Source organism: Triturus cristatus, chromosome 9 (genome assembly GCF_964204655.1).
Source record: "Triturus cristatus chromosome 9, aTriCri1.1, whole genome shotgun sequence".
NCBI classification, from domain to species: Eukaryota; Metazoa; Chordata; class Amphibia; order Caudata; family Salamandridae; genus Triturus; species Triturus cristatus.
Window position 1 is genome coordinate 318,836,010 of NC_140592.1, and position 22,465 is coordinate 318,858,474.

Sequence of the window (22,465 nt, forward strand, 5' to 3'; positions counted from 1 at the left end):
CCTCAACCCGTCTCCCCCCATCCCCTCCAATAGATCAAGAGGCCCCCAGCCCGCAGCACCGCTCCCAAATATGGATAAAAATCAATACCTCGCCCTGTAAACAAAAAACACACAACTAAACAACCCCTCTTCCCCCCCAACCCCACCCCAAGTCCAACGCCCCCCACCCTGCACCCCTGCGGGCCAAAGACCCCCCCCAACTTGCAGTGTGCCTGTCGCCCCACTAACCCCATTCTACAAAAAGACCCCGGAGGAGGAAAGGGACCCGAACCCGCCCGCACCCCTCACGGGTCCTGGTAAAACACAGTATGCAAAAGAAGTAAGACCCAACTGTACAGTGCAAAACCGCAAACGCAAGGACCAAAGGTCAGTCTAAGGGGACCCGTCACCTGCGGTGCCCCCAGAGGGCCCGGGCCGGCCACCCATGTCCGGCAGCGAGTCCAGCCAGTCACTTGCGGCCACAGGAGAGTCAAAAAAGACTGTCCGTTCTCCATGCTCCACTCGAAGTTTCGCCGGGTAGATCATCGAATACTTCAGGCCTAGCTCGCGGAGACGGCGCTTCACTCCTTGGAATCCCATCCGCTGTTTCTGGACCAGTTGCGTGAAGTCCGGGTAAAAGTTGATGGTCGAGTTCTCGTAGCGGACCGGGCCACGGGTCCGCGAAGCCTGCAGAATAGCATCGCGGTCCCTGTAGTGGAACAGTTTAGCCACGATAGGCCTCGGGGGGGCCCCCGGCCGCGGCCGGCCGCCCGGAACTCGATGGGCCCGCTCCACAGCGAAGAATTTGCTCAGGCCAACCGGGGACAGCTGTTGCAGGATAAGTTCCTCGACCACGAGGTCCACCGGGCGGCTGTCGGAGGACTCCGGTACCCCAATGATGCGGATATTGTTGCGTCGGGCCCGTCCCTCGAAGTCCTCAAGCCGCCGGGCCATATGGTCGTTGACCAATCTAATGTCCCCAAGCGCGGCCCGCAGATCCGACACCTCCGCACCCAGGGTGGAGGTCCGTGTATCAAGGGCCTGGACCTTCTCGTTGGTTTTAGAGAGGTCGGCCCGGATCAGGGTGACGTCGATCGCGACCGTGTCGATCTTACGGGCCAGGGCCTCATATTGCGTCGCGATAGTTTCCCTGATGCCCTCGATGGCGCCCATAATATCCTGTAGGGAAGGTTCCGCAGAGACGGTCGTGCCTCCCCCTGCAGCATCCGGGGAGAGGCCAGCAGCGCCAGGGGACCCCCTGCCCTGGGTATAGCGGTCCATGTTGTTGCTCTGGACCGCTCCCCCGCGCAGTGAAGCCTTGGTCTTGCGCCCCTCCGGACCCCCTTTGCCCGCCATGTGAGCGCAGTCTCTCAATGGGACCTCCGATCAAGGGGAAAGGACCACAAACTGTCGGTGTAGGAGGCGTTAGGCCCGCCAGTAGCAGATGGAAGCAAGCCTCGGGCAGAGGCCCAGGAGGCACCTCGCCACCTTGAGCACGCACGCCAGATGATCTCCTGAAGGCCAAAACCGAAACCGAAAGTGCTGAATCGGTAACTGGCACCGCGCTGAGGCCGCTGTTGTTCAATTGCAGCCCGGCCCCACGGGTCACCTTCACCCCGGCCACCTCCGTCGGGTGGGTCCCAAAAGTTCCGACGACGACAACTCAGGATTCCCAGGTCCGATTAGAGTTTTGGAAAGAGATATATGATCAGCTGGTCTTCATCTCCCAGATTCCATACACCAAATCAGGATAGTCTCAGGATATATTCCGAGGAGCAGAAAGGGTCCGGGGAGCCCTGTGCTCACGCGACCATCTTGGATGCGCGCTAGGCTCCTCCCAACATATTTAATTCTTTCTCATCCATAAGTTGTTTTGCACTGCAAAAAGCTTTTTTTTAATGCTGCTAGATTTGAAGGCTGTCATTAGCATGGCTGTCTCATTAGATTTGTTTTGTGCAGTCAGAGTTCCTGATAGCCAGAAGGCAGCCTCAAAACTCATAATCATGCAAAACATCAGTGACGGGCATCTTGGAGTTTGTTGGCAATCTTGAACATTCTCTGTTGCAGCTTGGAAACAGTATTTTGTTGAGGCCTAGATAATAGGCCTCAGTAGGAGACTGGCTTAGTATATGATGCACGCTCTTAGGAGTGATGCACCTTGCAATCTAGGAAACCCTTATGATGATTTTAGGGTCTTTGATAACCATAGAAAGCTCTCAAAGTGGTAGCTATGGAGAGCAGCCTTGAGGCTTATCTCGAAGGAGTGTAAAGCAGCTTGTTTTACCACATTTAATAGTCAGTGTAGAATAGATGAAAAAGAACCTTACAGTCTTTTATAAAAAAATAAGTCAATTTTTTACACAGCACAATCACTAACACATTGGTGTAACTCCTACCCGGAGATATCAACAATGCACACAAGAATACTTCAAAATAATCAGGTAAGTAGCGCAAATATACACTGGTCTCCAGGGGGAGACCAAACCCTATACTAAGAAAGTGGAATGTGAACTACTAAGGAGAACGGGACTTGGACCAGAACACTCAGAGGAGCTGGGGAGACAAGGAACCACCCACGGTTAGTACCCAGGAACCCCACAGTGGCTGTGTACAGAGTGGAAACACAGCTGCGTGACCTATGGAAATCAATGGAGAAGTCGCGGTTGCAGTTCTAAAGAAGGAGCCTTCCCAGAGGACTCTGAAGAAACCCATTGGAAGACAGAAGGTTCACCACCCCACCCGTGGATGCCTCAGGAACCCGGTTACCTGCATCAGGGAAGCTGGGTGCATAGGGGTGAAGTGACGTCGGAACCTGCCATAGATGACAATGGGAGACTTCGAGGAAGATGCCCTGGAGAAGAGTGTGAAGGTGTCCGGTGGAATCCAAGGGTGAATTCTTGAAGAGGAGAACCTACAATCAGAGGGGACAGAGTCTATGCCACCTGGAGGTGACCATGAGGTTCCTGAAGCACAATGCCCACCGATTTCGAGAGGTTAAGGAGTGAAGATGTGGCCTTGTTGCTGCAACTGTGAGGACCAGGCAATGCAGAGGAAGACCTGGAACCGTGCACAAGCTGTCCCACATCTGATGTTGGTGTCTAGGTGGTTGGTGTCCGGCGGGAGCACCAATGTTCCTTGGTAGCCACAAATGGTGTGAAAAGCGAAATTATGCAAATGTTGGGACCCGCAAGGTCCAAGGAACTTACCAAGAGCAGGAGAGTCAGAGCAGGCCCGATCAAGCAAGGAAGCCCACTGAAGCAAAGTAAGACCCACAGTCCGAAGGCACAGGGGTCGCAAGAGGACCTCAGTCAGCTCACCACAGACAAATGCCCTCAGTGCAGAGGATGCAGTGAGGACACTGATCTTCGAGGGAATGAGGTGCAGGAGGCTGGAGCTTCTTGTAGCCAGAAGATCTCTGGAGTGCAGAACCAACAAGCCTTGGCAGTGACAAGTTGACGCGTTGCACAGGGGTTTGGTCCCAGACACTCTGACGAGGGATGCTGTCCTCAAAATTGCAGAGAAGACAGTTCAGACCTCTAGGGGGCCGCAGAACCACCACCTGTGTTGCTGGGCCTCAGGAGGAAGTCCGTTGGGCGGCAGGAGCAGCAGACTTGTCAGCTTTGTTACGGTGCTTGTAGATGCCGGGAGTGACTCCTTCACTCCAAGAGAGATTGCTTTGTATTTCCTTGATGCCCACAGGCCTTCTGAAGAACCTGGATAAAGCACAGACGACGCAGACGACTTGAAGAACTACGAGAGTAGGAGTATTCCTTGATGCAGTCTCAGTTCTAGTCGAAGTCCAAAGAAGTCCAAGTGTCCAGATGGTTGAAGTGTGTCTTGGTTTCAGAGGTGAGTCTTGTTCCATGATTAATCTAAGGACCCACCCACATGGGAGCCCTTAAGTACCTTAGGGAAAGATTTGGAAAGACTTGGGGGTCCCTCTCAGAGACTAGACAGAGGGCTGTAAACGTCCCTGTCCTTTGTCCAGTTTCGCACCAGAGCAGGAACTGAGAGTTCCTGAACTGGCTAAAACCGGAGTATGCAAGGAGGTCATCAAATGTGCCCTTCAAAGCAGTCTACTGGTGCTACAAAGCACCTCCCACCCCAGCCCAATACACTAAGTCCTGTATGTTAGGTTGTCGCACCTCACTGTGACAGGAAACCTATTGTTCTAACTTTCCCTGCGAAGCAGCAGGAGGGCAGAATTGTGTCTGTGGTGGGCAGCAGCACTAGCTTGCTGGTAGACACTGAAAGGCTGTTACCGGGAGTACATGGGGAGGACTGCCCTCTAAGGAGCCCCCCAGTACATTGGATCATACTTCCAGCACCAGAATTGGTGTTGGGATAAGATTCCAACATGTTTGATACCAAATATGACCAGGTTCAGCGCAGCCATTATATACTTGGACATCTCATTATGACTGATGTCCACTATACTCCTTAAAATGGCTGACCACACTTAAAAAAGCCTGGAGAATCGACTCTGGGGCTTGTAGGGGTGTCCTGATCATACAGGGGCACCGTCTCACTTGTAACGAGATACCATGCCCTCAGGACTGAAGAGCCTGCCATAAGGGTAACATGTAGGTTTTAAGTGCATTGACCTCAGATGTATTGATAACTATGCTACGTTCTGTACAGATTGCAAATGTTACACGAGTTGTCTTCTTTGCCCCACATGCAATTAACGTAATTACTGCAGGTTGTACTGCAATGCTCCTCCTCAAGTAAAATCTCAATAGTTTGTTTAAAAAAAAACAACAAAAAGTGCAGTGACCTCAGATATAAGGAAACTTATATCTGTCGTGAGCGGTGCAACCACCATCTCTCACAGGCTGCAATGGCAGGCCTGTAGTCACGGTTTAAGTGGACTCTTATGGGTGGCACAATACATTTGGTAGCCCATTGGAGACCCCTGGTGTACCTATGCCCTGGATACCTCAGTCCCACATACTAGGGACTTAAAAGGGTACACCAGTAGCCAAATGTGGAGGTACCAAAGTACTTACCAGAATCAGTTTAGGTGATAGAGCACAGATGCTGGGGTCCTGATTAGCAAAAACATACTGATACCAGGCAAAAAGTGGGAGTAACCATGAAAGCAGATCCTACCTTCCTGGAGACTCCTTCATGTCTGTGAAGTGTTCTGTACTGGGGAGCTCATGATGGACCTGCAGTCCTCCACTGCATATACTGACCCCAAAACCACTGGCTGCGTGAGTATCTTGCAATGTGGGGATGGAGTGCGCTCAACTCATCAGGCTCTCTTCCAATCCCTTTGCCTATTCTTGGTTTTGCTTTGTGTCTGCCCGGTTTTCCACCTCTGTTGGAGCTCTCTTAGCCCCTGTCTCCATCCTTTGTCTCTCATGCTGCTCTGTCCCATTGAGCCCGCAGTAGCTTACTGAGTGCTGCTTGTCTTTCATAGTGGCAGCCCCATGGGCTGCTGCAAAAAACATTCATTTGAGTTTCACTACTTTCTATCCCCATTGGAATGTCAAATTGACTGGCTTTGCAAATGCTTCTTATTTTTAATGTTTATTTGATTGATTGTTAATAAAACCTAAAAAACAGAAAATATTGCTTTAACTTTGGGTTGACGTTATTTGCGTCCAAGAAACAGTTTTTCTGATGGGTACTTCTAACCGCAGTTCTTGTGTGTGCTTGTAGGTGGCGTTGTACAGCTGTGGACTGATGTTTTTCCACACCAGAAGTGACACACACAGACTCATATAAGCTGACTTCAGTTCCTTTCTGTCTTCGCCTCCAAGAGTGGATCTGTAGCTTTTTCCTTGTTTTTTTGACCAAACGTTTTCCAAAATTATCCGGTGTGGAAGGGAAAATGTCACTCCCTAAGCAACAGGATTTAAACTGTGTAGAGACTGTCACAAACAGATGTCTGTGACGGACTTTCTGTTTGTGGTGCATGGGATCAGATCACAACTCCAAGGCCTGCAACGACTGAGTGAAGACGACCCCAAAGTGCGTAGTCCATACGGGAATGTGAGGCCAAACTTTATGTAACCCAACACAAAAAGACTCCATGCCACAAATGGGTGAAGTTGAAAGGAAGCTCCTGTTCCCATTCCTGAAGTTGTTCCTGTGGCAGATCTTCAGCTTAATCGAAGTCTTACGATAAGTCTAAGAAAGATCAAAAGAAGTCAAATCAGAAATCAACCCCTTCCTGCCATTCTCTGTTTCCAGAAAGGGAGTGATGGCGTTAGCGAGCCTTCTGGTTTTGCTCCTGATTTCCAATGGAGGAGATTCAGAGTTTGGTCCCAGCGTATCCTTAATTCCCGGCTCTGACAGTGACATTGCAGTAAGTAAAGTTATTCAGTGATACCATGCTGCTCATATATTTGACACCTTACTGGTTCAGTCTTATGGGCCTTTGCACCCCGAGAATCCACAGGGGTCTCCAGCCAGACTCCAGCCTGTGGGACCGCCCTCTACGCCGGCTGTATCCCTAGGGCCCGCATTAGGTTCAGCAATGGCTCCAGTGCCAATTATGGTTCCGGCGTCATCCCCCCCTCACTGGTTCCTTTTACATTGACGATGAGATGCTGGCGCAGTGGATGTTGCAGGAGGATGGGCAGCCTATAGTAGTATCAGAGTCTTAGCAGAATCCACCAGGACCTTCACTAAGGTCGCACCTGGCTCCAACCTGCATGAAGCCTTTGGGCAGCCCTTCGGATTCCAATACTTTGCCGTTACCAAGTGGTAGGGTCCACACATTACAATTTGGGGGCACGGACTGAGACACTGATCATTATGGTGAACAGGATTTCTATGTTCCCCAGTATGACTAAGAAAATTGGTATGAAGAGTTTTAACATGCTGGTGGGCTGTATACTTCTCCTGCTATGGGCCCTGTGACACCACCCACCCCTCACCCCCGAGTCCTGTCACAGAGGAAAGCTCCTCTTTCGCTTTTGTGATGCGAAGAGCAACTGAGGTTCTAGATTTACTGCTACCCTCTACTGATGTGAAGAATAATGACTTGACAGAAGTACTTGAATCTGGCCAGAGTCCCACATAGCCGCCATTACCATTTAATAATCCCATATGGATACTCTTTTGGGCACTTGCTTGAAACGTTGTTCAGGCCTGCCAGTTAACATGCAGGTTGCATATTGGCATCACCTGCACCAGGCGACCCAGCCTTTGTTACTCCACTACGAACACTAGAGAGTCTGGTGGTACAGGTGTCCACCAGAAAATTGAATCCCATTGCCTTCTCTACTACTCTGCCTGATTGCAAATCCAAACACTTAGAGATATTGGGGAATTTTGTTTTCATGCACCACTCTGACCCCAACTCTGTGAATGCCAGATGTTTTCTGGGTCTCTATTCTAATGCCCTTGGGATTCTGTGACACGCTTTACCAGCCAATAACCAGGCTATTCAGGACAGTCGCGATGCAGCATAATTTGTCTTTTGCTGTGGATTGGATACGATTGATTGCTTATGGCGAGCAATGGATACTAGTGTGATGCTTCATCAAACACACCTGGATGAGGTCTACGGTCTAATCCAAGGATGTCCAGGCCTCCTTAAACTCTTGCCTTTTTGGGGAAATAAATAAACTTCTCATTAGAATGTTTCACGGAGAGCAGAGCCACAGGGCGTTCCTTAGGTATTTCTGCTCCCGCGAGACAATTCTACCAGCAATTTTGCCCATTCTGTAGCTACAGTAGAGGTTTTCAATTTTGCCAAAATCAGACTCCACCTCGAGCCTTTCGTTCCTATGTGACCGGGGCCACTGATCTCAGAGACAATGATCACAAAAGCAGTGACAGCATGCAGCTCAGTCCCCAGCCTCACCAGCAGCTGCAAAACCACTTTAGTGTGTCCTTCTCCAATTTCTTTCCACTCCACCGCTCCTTTCACCACCATCAGGGTGGGTGACGAAGGGCCACCTGTTCTTCTTGCTTCTGAAGGTGCGGGCCCTTTTGGCCAAAGGGGCCATCGTAGCGATGTTCCTGACCTTAAGAGTAGGAACTGAGTGTAACTCATGATACTTCCTTGTGTCAAAGGAGGAGATAGGTCTTGATCCTATTTTAGATCTTGTCATAATTCCGATTTACAGGCCACATTCGCTACCTGTGGTCAACGGTTGGCCAGTAGCATTTTCAAAGTTCTTAGTGCTCTCTTTGGGCTCACCATCGATGGTACCAGTCTTCCCCTACCTCTCTGCTGAAGGTGAGCTCCTCCAGGCAGTCGTCTGCCATCTCCAGACAGCATAGAATCTACTAGCAGAATTGGGATTCACTATCAACGAGCCAAAGTCACACCTGACTCATCACAGATGTTCCCTTTTATCTGAGACGTTCTGGATACGCAGCGTTTTTGTGCCTTTCTCCTGGAACAGGCAGTCCAGAATATCGTGGCTACAATCCCAATGTTCCAGCCTCTGTCCTGCATCATAGTGCAGATGCCACTCAGGCTGCTGGGATCGTTGGCATCCTTCTTGTGTCACTTGACTTATTGTTCAAATGCAGCTCTTAAGTGGGACCTGAAGCCCCAGTGGGAATAGCACCAGGGAACTTTCCCTGGCCTGTTCCAGATTTTGGAAGAGTCTGCAAAGGACCTGCAGTAGTGGTTGACGAAGTGTGATTAGCTCAGAGTTGGCTCAACATCAGGAAAATCTTTCAGATTGTATCCAGACTTTGGAGGGGATTGCGAAACACCTGCAGTACTTGACCATGATTGGATCAATGGCAGGCCACCTCGCCTTATCCCACCCAAAGCCAGCGATGATCATGGACGCCTCGCTGCTGGTTTGTGGACGCCTCGCTGCTGGTTTGTGGACGCCTCGCTGCTGGTTTGTGGACGCCTCGCTGCTGGGTTGTGGAGATCAGAGGACTCTGGACGCCGGCAGAGAGTCACTTCCACTTCTGCTTGGTGGAGTTAAGAGTGATTCGCTTGTCGTTTGAAAACATTCCAGCCTACCATCAAAGGAAGGTTAATGAAGGTGGTTGTGGACAGTTCTGACACACAGCATCATGGTGGCAGGGCACTGCTGCACCACTACCGGTATTATCCAAAAAATTGTAATAATAAGCTTTGAAAACAGACGTGGAAGGATTACGTCCATCGGCCGTTTACAATTCGGCGTTATAGTGCGAAACATGATGCGCTTGGGTTTGCGATGTTACCATTCGTGAACCTCTACTGTTAGCTACGATTTTCTTTAGTTGTGACTGCTGGCGTGGTCAACACTGCATGTATATTCAAGATTTGTGCTAGGACCCTGCACAAAGTTTCATCTACCAACCTGAGCGAATATCTTGTAATATCCTTGCTCGTTGGATCTTTTTTTGCCCTGAAGAAGCCCGCAAGGGTGAAACGCGTTGGCTGTGTTGCACATAATTACGAATCAAAGATCTATCACATCAAGTGAAAACTTTTTCCTGTCATTGTCAATTGTCACTCTTTTGTGTGTTGTGGACTAAATCCAAGGATTGTTGTGAAGTTGTCTCTGTACATGTGCCTCTCTTACTTTTGTTTATAAGTGGTTGTGGACAACACCACTGCATTGCAACAGGTAGGCAGAGGTGCGATCTTGGAGCCTGTGCCGGGAGGCCTTGTGCCCCTGAAAGTGGCAGGACCACCAAGAGATTTCCCTAGTGGTCACCCGCCTGGCAGGATCTTTAAATGCCTGGGCGGACAATCTCTTTCGCAGATGCCTAGCAGATCACAAATGGCAGTTATACCCAGAGGTGGCACTACCTAAAGTGGTGACTCCTTTTCAACTCTGTCAGGCTGTCACCCTCCTGACTCTTTGCTGCACGTCATCCCTCCATGGAGGAAGAGAAAGTCTATCTTTTGGATCCTAAAAGAGCATTGAGCGTCTTTATCACTCCTACCAAGGACCATCATGTGGATGATCAGAGCTAAGTACGTTTTTCTAGAGGAAAGAAGGGTAAGGCACTGCAAAAACAGACCATCTCCCGATGTGTAGCTCTCCCCAAAATACCTCCAGCTGACTTACATGCTCATTAAACCAGGTCCCAATCCTCTACCACTGCACTAGCACGCTGTGTGCCTGTCCAGGACATTGGTCAGGCAGCCCCATGGGCTTTGGTGCACACCTTCACAAAGCACTACTGGCTTGAAAGTAATGTCTGTTTAGGGGGACTTTTCCTGCTCGGTTCCGCAGGACATTTTGGTCTGAGCCAGATCAGACTCACCACCTCGGGAGGTACAGCTTTGGGACCTATTCACAAGGTGACAAATCTGCGGTCAGAAGTATCCATCAGAAGAACAAGTTACTTACCTTTGGTAAATATATGTTCGAAGCATATGAGCTGCAGATTGTACACTGTGCATAGATCGCCATCTGGTGTTGGGCCCGGATGTTTGCAATTTTGTTTTTCCTCTTGGAAAGTCTCTGGAAGTCACGAGGTCGGTGACTCCTCCTTTGGTTCGTATTGCGCATGGGCTTCGGCTCCATCCTCAGATTGTTTTTTTCCGCCATCAGGCTCGGATGTAATACTTCACGCTTCGGTTCCGAACTTTTCCAGTTCAACGATCGACGCAAAATCCTTGCTCATCGAGATTCTTCAGATAATAAATCATCTTAATCACCTTCTCTTCGACACTTCTTCGATTCCGGTCGTCAACGGCGGCCTTCGGGCCTATCCCGGCTCCGGTCTCGGCTGATGGAAAGAACTCCCTTCAAGAAGTGCCCTCGATGTGGGTCCAAATTCCCCCACACCGATCTTCATGAGGTGTGCAACCTCTGCCTCTCCCCTGATCACGAGGCTGGCCTGCCTGCAAGTCTTTTAGATCGAAAAAGACTATTCGAGATCGAAGGGCCAGACGCAACATGGTGCACTCCTCGACCTCCGCTCCAGTCGACCTCTTCGGGGACGAGGTCGAAGCTCCGGGACAGCAGAACATCGAAGAAGATGACGACTACCTCGTCAGTGCTTCCGAGGCCGACGACTCAGATGTGGAGGACATCACCCCGGCGCAGAGGGTCGTGAGTACTATACCCCCTCCCACACCCGCGCGAATACACAAAAAGGCTTCGGTCATGCCTTCGAGCCTAGGCAAGACCAAGGACACTGCTTCGAACACCCCACCTTCGGGCCCGGTAAAGAAGCCTACTAAGCCTTCCTGCAGCTCGGGCTCGAGCCAGCCTACCAGCCGTGCCGAAAAACACCCTTCGGCACCGAAGAAAAAATCGGCCGCCACCTCCACACCGAGCTCAGCACCAAAGCCCTCGGTGTCGAAACCCGCCCTCTCGGTGCCGACCAAACATCATAAGGCCCTCGGCGCCGACACTCCCGTGCCGAAGCCTCTCTCGGCACCGAACAAAAAATCGGAGGTCCCGAAAAAGCACGGCACGGACAAGCCTAAAAAGCCGTCGGGCCCCGAAAACCTCGGCGCCGACCGAACAACCAGTGTCGCAAGAACTTTTCACACCGGATCCTATGCAAAAGTCACTTACCAAGGATCCAAAAACTGGACATTTGACACGGTCTTCAAAAAAGAGACATTTGGACAAACCAGCTCCACCTCCACCTCCAAAGAGGAAGGACACTGCTACCTCCCCTTTCAAAGTGCCTTCCCCACCTCCTCCACCCCCTCCACCTTCCCCACCTCCACCTTCTCCACCCCTGCCTCATTGCTCTCCGACCCTGTCTCCAGACCATGATGATCAAGGGGACCCTTACTACGATCCAGCAGATGTGCCACAAGACCCCACCCCTACTGGATCCCCAGAACCATGGGATGACTATAACAATCCGGACATCCCAGATGTCCAACAGGATGACCTTTATCCATCTAGGCCATCCCCACCAGAAGACTCGTTAGGTTTTCACCACCTACTACAGAGGGCGGCACATTATCACGGGGTAGAGCTACATACTGACCCAGTAGAGGAAGATTTTCTCCTAGACACCTTCGATACTGCACATAGGTCTACTGCTATACTACCTATGCTAAAAGGAGTAATCAAACATGCACCAGAGGTTTTTAAAGACCCAGTCAGGGCTAGGGTCCTAAACCCACGTATAGAGAAAAAATATAAAGCCGCCCCCACAGACCCTTCATACATTAAAGGCCCTGCATCACTGGATTCCCTAGTGGTATCTACAGCCAGGAAGCGCTCAAATTCTCAGGCGTCAGGCGAAGCACCACCACCTGACAAAGAGTCCAAGCTCCTAGACGCGTCAGGGAAGCGCACTGCATCACAAGCCGCCAATATATGGCGTATCGCCAACACTCAAGCGCTATTGGCCAGATACGACAGGGCGCATTATGATGAGTTAGAGGCCATCATGCACCATCTCCCTGAAAAATACAGAAATAGGGCTAATGAATTGATTCAAGAGGGAAAAACTATAACTAATACCTCTATACGATGTGCTCTAGATGCGGCAGATACAGCCTCCAGGGCCATAAACACCAGTGTCCTCCTCCGTCGCCACGCCTGGCTAAGAGTTTCAGGTTTTAAACCTGAGGTGCAAGCCTCCATATTGAACCACCCATTCGATCAACAACATTTATTTGGTCCAAAAGTTGATGAAGCCCTCGAGAAGATGAAGAAAGACACTGATACGGCGAAATCCATGGGAGCCCTACAGTCACACACTCCTAGGCGCTCCTTTCGCCGCTCTTCCTTTCGGGGCATGGGTAGAGGCTACTCCTCAGATAGCGCATCCACGTCCTACAAATCCCCTCCTCAGTCTACCTTCACAAGGGGTTATCAAAGAGGCGGCTACAGAGGCAATAATAATAAAGGCAGAGGCAAGACAAATACCGCCCGCTCTGCCACACCGCCTACCCAATGACTTTCCCCCGCTCCCTCCAGACCATTCCACTCCGGTCGGGGGCAGAATACAAAATTTCCTTCACGTCTGGGAGACCATCACCTCAGACAGATGGGTGACCCAAATTATTCATTCAGGGTACTCCCTATAATTAACATCTACCCCCCCAAACATTCCACCCAGGCAACGCCCAATGTCACAAGAACATGCCACGTTATTAAAACAGGAAGTAATCTCCCTCCTGCAAAAACAAGCCATAGAGCAAGTCCCCATCAATCAGCAAAATTTAGGGGTCTACTCCCTGTACTTTCTGATTCCAAAAAGAGACGAGACTCTACGACCTATTCTAGATCTCAGACCTCTAAACACTTACATACATTCAGACCATTTTCACATAGTAACCCTTCAACAGGTTCTTCCACTCCTCTCCCACAACGACTTTCTCACCACACTGGACTTGAAAGACGCATACTTTCACATCCCAGTACACCATGTTCACAGAAAGTACCTCAGGTTTGTAGTGGACGGGCAACACTACCAGTTCAAGGTGCTCCTGTTCGGGGTCACAACAGCACCAAGGGTATTCACCAAGTGCCTAGCAGTAGTGGCGGCACACCTCAGAAGACAGCACATTCACGTCTTCCCATATTTGGACGACTGGCTAATAAAAGTCACGTCCTACGACCAATGTGTGCACCACACCGCCGCTACAATCCAACTACTTCACCAGCTAGGTTTCACGGTGAACCACCAAAAGTCCCACCTGGTACCATCACACACAAAACAATACCTCGGTGCCAACATAGACACCTCAAAAGCCATAGACTATCCCAATCCTGCCAGGATTGCAAACATACAGGCTCTGCGTCAAAAATTCATACTTCAACACTCTCTCCCAGCAAGAGTGTTTATGCAACTTATAGGGATGATGGCCTCTTGCATTCTCATAGTGCCTCATGCAAGACTCCAGATGCGTCCACTCCAAGAGTGCTTAGCGCGCCAGTGGAACCAGGCCCAGGGGCAACTGACAGATCTGGTGTTGATGGACTTTCCAAAGGTCGACCGTTCCTGGACCCGGTTCCACAAATAACCCTAGCATCGCTCTCCGGCTGGGGAGCTCATCTGTTACATCTCGCAGGGCACATGGACGCCGCAACAGAAGTTACTCCACATCAACCACTTGGAGTTACTGGCAATCTTCCTAGCCCTAAAATCCTTCCAGACGCAGATTTCAGGCAAGGCTGTCCTTATTCGCACAGACAACATTACTGCCATGTACTACATTCAAAAGCAGGGGGGCACACACACTCCACAGCTCTCTCAATTAGCACAGAGCATATGGAGATGGGCAATTCCGCAGAAAAATTTTCTCCTGGCCCAACACGTCCCAGGAGTCCAAAACACCGTGGCAGATCTGCTCAGCAGACAAACGCAACAGATCCACGAATGGGAACTTCACCCACAGGTTCTTCACCCGTTCTTTCAGAAGTGGGGGCATCCTCAGATAGACCTCTTTGCCACCCACGAAAACACAAAATGCCCAAGCTTCGCCGCCAGATATCCACACCCATTGTCCAAAGGCAATGCGATATGGATGAACTGGTCAGACAAATTTGCATACGCTTTTCCACCTCTCCCACTAATTCCATTAGTGGTGCGATAGCTACAACAGCATTCCCTCACGCTCATCCTGGTAGCTCCAACATGGGCCAGACAACCGTGGTACACCACACTACTGGAACTCTCGGTAGTACCACACCAAAAGTTACACCTCTCACCATGCCTCCTAACCCAGAACCATGGAGAGATCAGGCACCCGGACCCAGCTCAGCTCAACCTTGCGATCTGGCTCCTGAGGTCCTAGAATTCGGATACCTTAACCTTCCCCCTGATTGCATGAATATTATGTTATGTTATTTGTAAAGCGCACAGATGCCGCAGCCAAGTGGCGTCCCGGCGCTATAGAAGATCGGGTAACATAACACCAGACACGTGGTAACCAGCCGCAACCATTAAGCCGAAGGAAACAAAAATGTTTTCACAGCCTTTCTGAAAGGCAACAACTCAGGAATAGAGCGAATACTAACAGGCAGTGTGTTCCAGAGGCTTGCTGCCAGAACACCAAATGAGCGGCCGCCCACTCTAGCTTTTTTGAAACGAGGGACATTAGCCAGAAATTTACCCGTTGATCGTAATGCTCTAGCAGGGGTGTAATAAGAGATGGTCTGAGCTAAAATAGGAGGAGAAGCAAACTTCAAAATTTTAAAAACCAGGCACAATGCTTTGAACTTTATCCTCTGCCGAACGGGCAGCCAATGAAGGTCCAAAATGGAACGCCTAACTGAACAGAACTTGGGCAAACCGACCAACATTCTGGCAGCCGCATTTTGCACACTCTGAAGGCGTGTAAGCTCTGCTTGGTTGGTGCCCAATAGAAGTGCACTGGCGTAATCCAATCTGGAAAAAATCATTGCTTGGACTATAAGTTGCCTAGTGGAGGCTTCGAAAAATTTGAAGATGGGCCTAAGACTTTGAAGGGCACCAAAACAAGTACCAGCGACCTTTTTTGTATGAGGGGTAAATGATAGATTGGCATCAAGCCAGACCCCGAGGTTCTTTACCTGTGTCACCGGGATAGGGGCTTGGCCAAGCTCTGATGGCCACCATCCGTCTCCCCAAAGATGAGCCTCTTTGCCCAAGACTAAAACTTCGGTTTTAGTAGCATTAAGTTGGAGACGGTTGTCCGTCATCCAGCTTGCCACCTCCTTAAGGGCCCTCTGAAGAAGCTAGACGCCCTACTACTAGGGCATGCTATGCTGCAAAGTGGAAAAGATTTGTTGTTTACTGCCATAACAACACAATCAACCCTCTAAATGTGTCCATACAGCACATCATCTGTTAATTGCTCCATCTACAAAGGTGTAACCTAGCATATACATCCATTCGGTTACACCTCGCAGCAATTGCTGCTTACTTACAGAACAGGCAGCACCTATCGCTTTTCAGGGTGCCTGCCATCAAAGCATTTATGGAAGGCCTCAAAAGAGTAATTCCACCCAGAGTACCACCCTCACCTGTCTGGAACTTGAATACAGTTCTCACAAGGCTAATGGGACTGCCTTTTGAACCATTACATAAATGTGAGCTGCAATTTCTCACATGGAAAACAGCCTTTCTAGTGGCCATCACTTCCCTTAGAAGGGTTAGTGAAATACAAGCACTCACTATACAGGAACCTTTTCTCCTAATGCATCAGAACAAGGTTGTACTCCACACCAACCCAAAATTCCTACCCAAAGTAATTTCTCCCTTCCATCTCAACCAGTCGGTAGAGTTACCAGTCTTTTTCTCACAACCTCAAACCGTTGCGGAAAGGGCTTTACACACACTGGATGTTAAAAGGGCCTTACTTTACTACATCCAAAGAACACAACCTTTCAGAAAAACCAAACAGCTATTTGTCTCTTTCTCTCCACCACATAAAGGCAACCCTATTTCTAAATCAGGGATAGCTAGGTGGATTGTAAAATGCATACAGATTTGCTACCACAAGGCAAAACGAACGCTATCTGTTCCCCCTAAAGCCCACTCTACAAGGAAGATAGGGGCGTCTATGGCTTTTCTAGGGAACATACCATTAGATGACATCTGCAAAGCAGCGACATGGTCAACACCGCACACTTTCACAAAACATTACTGTGTAGATGTGCAAACCAAGCAACAAGCTAGTGGGGGCCAGGCTGTACTAAAAACACTGTTCCAAACAACTGCAACGGATGCCGGTGGTCGCCGCTAGGGTTGGGTACTGCTATATAGTCTATGCACAGTGTATAATCTGCAGCTCATATGCCTCAAACGGAATATGCTACTTACCAGTATGCATCTGTTCTTGGCATGTAGAGCTGCAGATCTATACACGCCCACCCGCCTCCCCGGCTACCTGTATCCGTTCCAGTTTATCTTATTTAGATACAACACACATGGGTTTCTTTACTGTTATTACTACGCTTCATCTTTCCCTGCTGGCGAAAAACAATCTGAGGATGGAGCCGAAGCCCATACGCAATACGAACCAAAGGAGGAGTCACCGACCTCGTGACTTCCAAAGACTTTCCAAGAGGAGAAACAAACTGCAATCATCCGGGCCCAACACCAGATGGCGATCTATGCACAGTGTATAGATCTGCAGCTCTACATGCCAAGAACAGATGCATACTGGTAAGTAGCATATTCCTTCTGGGGGCTGCTCTAACTGCAGACTCCTCACTGACCCTTCCATCTTGCCGTTCTGTGAACTGGACTCTTTCCATCTAAAAAGGTGGAAATATAGAAATATGCACACTGTTCACACCAATTTGTTGATGGGTTCTGCGTCTAAACACATGGACAGCCTAGAAAGCAACTGACAACCAACCACATGGGCGGTATTTATATGCAGTACTGCACGTCACTTCTTGAGTTAAATGATGCTGATGCAGAGTCACACGATGCCACCTGACGGCATGCGAAAGTACTGCTGAAAAGTTTCTGTATCCAGTTGGAGGTCTGTGGGAATATTCACAGGGTGAGGAATCTGCAGTTAGAGAGTATGCACAAGAAATATCTTCAACAAAGGTAAGGGACTTGTTCTTAAAACTTATGGACACCCGCCTAGTTAATTTGAATCAAATCAATCGGAAATATAATTGATACCTGCTGTGATGAGACTTGTCATAACTAATTTCAATCTAGCGCATCTTTCATTTGTTTCTTCATAGATCTGCTTTGTTGTGCAATCGCATTTACGTTTTATTTTGCTATTGAGTAATTTATTATTTGTTTTTCCTTTTAGACGCTTCATTAAGTATCCTTTACCTGAAGAGTATACTTCCATGAGTGGGGTTTGCAATGGCTCTAATGGAATATATGAAGGTGATTTCTATAACTATCTAAATATGTGCTGCTAATACATATGGTGGCTGTTTTCTTTGCTGTGAAAAACATAACACCTTTAGAAATATTTTTTTGGAAAGGCTTTGAATTTGGTACAACCATGTGCCCTTTGCTCAAATTATGACTGTACAGTGAGTGGTGAGATGGTGCTTCACGTCCCTGGACTTCAATAACTTCCTCACGCTTTGATTTTGAGGACAAAGTGCCTGAAAGGGCAAACTATTGCGCAGGTTTAACTGTATTTATACTGTTTCGATGTTGGTCACCGAACGCTTTACGTATCAGCATGAAATTTGAATAGAGCAAGTAGGAAACTAGTTTTCCGACATGCTGTCATTGAGAGTTGAGTGAGTCCCTTTACTGCCCACCTCACCAAATCAAATGTAAGCCTTCTTTTTCTTCTGCTAAACCCTTGTGGTTTTATCCCAGCTCTGTCCTCTACCTCAGTCCCTCCCACCTAAACCATTCAGCTCTCTAGTTTAGTGCTAGTTATGTTCCAAAGAAGTGATTACATAAGACGTTCATGGGCTGGAACTTGTTAACCCCTTAACCCTGCATGTGAGGAGGTGGTGCTGCTATTTTTCCTCCCAACTGTGCAATTGGTCCTTGTGGTTTCACTCAAAAATGTTGACCTTTTCCCTCAGCCCCTCACATGTTCTTCTGGTGATTGACATTCCCTGCCCTTACTCAGTTCCCTCTCAAGGAGTATCTGACCTGGCTTTGAGTTGATGGGCAAATAGATAAAGGACATCCTTCTGTGATGTCCTCCCTATTTGGGCTTTCATGGGCCAGAACGTCTCCTTCTTAAACTGTCCTGGCCTAATCCATTCTCTTACCCAATTCGTCTAACCTACTGCTAATATTCCTTCTATAGCATTACTCTACTGCCAACTATATTGCGGTTTTGTCTGCCATATACCCACTATGTGTTTGCTATCAGCTCACTCACAGATTGGCTCCAGAGATCACCTACCCGGGCTACCTATAGCCAGTGCATGCATGCCTGTGGATTCCTCTTAAGTCAATCATGGATGAACTCCACACACTATTTACCGTGGTTGCCTTTAACCAGTACATGCCTGTGGTTGCTCTTCGCATGCTTTTCGGTGGACTTCACAAGTCAATAACCATTCCTGAGAGATGCCCGCTGTTGCCTGTGGGTGTGCTCCGAATCGCAATTTCCATGGTGTAATTTGCCCTGTTCACATTTCGCGCCTGTGCACAGCCGTTCCATGAGATCTATGCTGTGCCTTGTTGTTTTTTTTAAAAATTTAAATATCTGGGGAGTTTTGCACTTGCGCCTTCATACTTTTTTTTTTTTTTAAACAAAAGGTATCCACCCCAAATTTGCTCCTTTTTATGTTTCGCCTGAGCCAGCGTATGCGCTGCTCTTGCGAGACTTTTAGTAAGTGGGCTTCAGAAAATGCTACCACACGCTTTTGCTTGTGGCCTAGAGCTTGCGGTTATGCGCGCTTACTAGCAGAGGCGCCATCTGGCTTTCCTCTCTCGTCAGCAGCACATGCCTTGTTGATGTTATCTGAGGGGGTGTGCCTGGTGTTTTCAACCCTGTCACTTTCACGGCCGCGTCACTTTGTCATGGCTAATTAAACTTTCAGCGTGCCACTCGCGGGACGCTGCATTCCTCTTCACGTCTCTCTGGCCGGGCCCCTTTCCTCCTCCCTCCACCCAGACAAAACTAAGTGGGTTACGCTGCGCCGAGGTGAAGCAAGAGAGAGAAAGAAGCCGTTCGCCCCCTCACTCTCTTTCATGCACTTCGACGCCATCTGATCGCAGGAAGCCAGGCTGGACTTTCTCCATTTCCCTTCTCGGCTGAAGGGAAACATTGTGAAGCAGCCTTCGGTGGGAGGGTCTTTCACGCTGCTATGTAGGAGGATAAAAATAACCATCATATTGAAGGCCGGAAGAGAAATCCCAGAACAGACTCAGTGCCTGGTCAGTGACCGCGGCACCAGGGGGCATATGTATTAAATACTCTATTTGCGATTCAGAAATAGCGATTTTTTGAGAATCGCTATTTGGGAATCGCAAACGAGATGCAAGTAAAAATTTGCAAATTGTTAGAGATTCCTTGCCATTCCTTAATTGCGATTAGCAAATTGCAATTAAGGAATACTTTCCCATTCATTCTATGGGCCAGGAGGCCCATAGGAATGAACGGGAAGACATTCTCAATTAGCGATTCGCAATTAGAGAATCGCAAATTGAGAATAATTTCAAGGGTGCAAGGGTGTCATAAGGACACCCTGATGCACACCTGAAATGAGCATGTGTGCGCATGTGGCGCACTCACATGCTCTAAGGGCATGTATGTGCGCCACATGGCACTTTGAAAAATGCCAAAAAGTGCATCTTTCAAAGAAATTGCAAATTAACACCAACTTGAAGTTGGTGGTAATTTGCGATTTCTTAAGGAGAAATCGCACAACTTGGGTGCTTGTTACATCGCATTTAAGGAATCGCAATTTGCAATTCCTTAAATGCAATCGCAAAATAGAGAATCGCAAATTTGCAATTCTCTAATTTGCGATGCCCTTTTGGGATGATACATCCCAAAAGACCTTTTCCCATTCGCAAACTGGCCGATTCTGAGAATCGGCCCGTTTGCAAACGGGAAAAGGGCTTGATACATATGCCCCCAGGTCCTTAGCACAGGCACTCTCTCACGCAAGCACTATCTGCACAATATGTAAACTCATACGTCCTCAGTCAGAGGATGTGTCGTAAAGGCCCGAGCTACTGACTTTAGAAGAGGGAAGCTAGGTTCCAGACTCTGTGTCAGCTCAACATTCTGTAATTCTGGGCATACCACTTAATCTCTCCGCGCTTAAAAAAGAAAAATTATTGTGTCCTTGATTAATGTAAGTGACTGGTGCTAATTTAAAGCGCCCCAGTACCTTATGGTCAAGTTTGTACTTCTAACATTAGCGAAAAGAAGCGTACAAGGCGCTATAAACCTGTGTGAAGCACAAAATGTTAAATAACCAGGCACACAGTTTTTTAAAACTTAAAGAAAGGAAGTCATTAAGGCGTCCTGTCTGCTTAATTTTAGGAAGGACCTAAACTTTTAAAGACCTCTTTCAGCAAACCTGTAAAAATACAATGTGTAAAAATACGGCAAATTCTCTTCAAAATATATTTTTTTAATTTCATTTACATACCGAACCGTGTCACCTTAGTACATAAGATGTCAGTGCATTAAGTATTTTTATAGAGTGATAGTTTTCAAACATGCATTTAGAAACATTCTTGCCCCCCACCGACAACAATGCCAATAGTGAGACGTCAGTTGTTATGTGCACCCTTTGCATACATTCCAGCAGACCAGATTCAGGTAGGAGAATCGCAATATTTTAAGCCTAAAAGGGCTTTACTTTGGGGGGTCTCCTGCTAAAATCTCCTACTCTTCAATGTATGTCAATAGGGAAAACCAGCCCCTCAGTCCCCCTGGATTTGTTTTTCAAAATCACCCTCTTACTACATTAATCATGTTGCCATGTGTCAGACCGGCCTCGTGGCGTGGGCCCTCCCGACCAGCAAGTTACCCTACAACCACGCCGAACCTCGTGGACACGGCCTTCCGGCTCCCGTGAGCCAACATCCCGAGGGCCGACCAGATCCCCAACACGCATGCCCAGCCGAGGGAGAGCGAAACCCCCCAAACCAGACCGAGAGGCGCCGACCCTGTCACACCTCTGGCCTCTCCCCCGAGGGTGGTTTCGATCGCCCACCAGGCCCCCGGTGAGCGGGCGCCTCGCCTGCTGGGTGTCTGGAGTCCCTCCCGGACCCACCTGAACAGATCAAAGGGCCGAGCGACAGGAAACCCCGTCACACCCCCCCCCCCAGGCACCAGACCCCTCTCCGCGAGGACTCCGGAATTCAAAGAGGAGGGGGAGTATAACAAGGGGTGCTGACGGGACGGGAGCAGAGAAGACCTGGACTGACGAGAGCCTGCTGACTTGGTCGCGGCTCGATCGCTCCCCGAACAGAAGAACGCTACCCGAACCCTGAACCACCTGAGCCCTGCGGACGCTGTCGCGGCTCCCCGAACTCTGAACCATCTGAGCCCTGCTGACGCTGTCGCGGCTCCCCAAACTCTGAACCATCTGAGCCCTGCTGACGCTGTCGCGGCTCCCCGAACTCTGAACCATCTGAGCCCTGCTGACGCTGTCGCGGCTCCCCGAACTCTGAACCATCTGAGCCCTGCTGACGCTGTCGCGGCTCCCCGAACTCTGAACCATCTGAGCCCTGCTGACGCTGTCGCGGCTCCCCGAATTCTGAAACCATCTGAGCCCTGCTGACGCCGTCGCGGCTCCCTGAACTACGACCCTCCGGTGCCTGCTGAGTGACTCGTGGCCCGCTCCTCCAAGAGAATTGGCAGAGATTGCCGAGAGAAGCAATATCCCCTCAGCTCGAGGATTGAGAGCTGTGCGCCGGATACCTCGCAGAGACACTGATTCAAAGACTGTCCCGCTACCCCTTTTCCCCTCATCACGAGATCGCTGCCGCTTGTGGCACTAATTCTGCACCTGCCTGCCGGATCATAAAGATCCCTGACAACCACCGATAAAAGCATATTATCTTGCAACAAATTACTGTGTGGTGTCCCTCTATCCAAAGAAGAGAGTAAGTGCAGCGTGTGCGATCCTAGGTGCGAGACCCTTCCAGGAAGGGCCTCCCTGCTCTTGCTCGGCCTAACTCTGGGTAAGGTGGGCCTCTGGGTGCTCGGGAACGCATTCCGCAGCCTCCCCGG

General features: G+C 49.2%; 1 protein-coding gene across 1 annotated transcript in view; it reads left to right on the forward strand.

The window, feature by feature from the left end:
* The window catches only part of USP4 (ubiquitin specific peptidase 4), a 776,462-nt gene that overhangs the window by 471,233 nt on the left and 282,764 nt on the right, over positions 1-22,465 (forward strand). Inside the window, exon 15 of the mRNA XM_085625029.1 lies at positions 17,594-17,673. Coding sequence (XP_085481155.1) covers positions 17,594-17,673 — 80 coding nt within the window. The remainder of the gene's footprint in view (positions 1-17,593; positions 17,674-22,465) is intronic.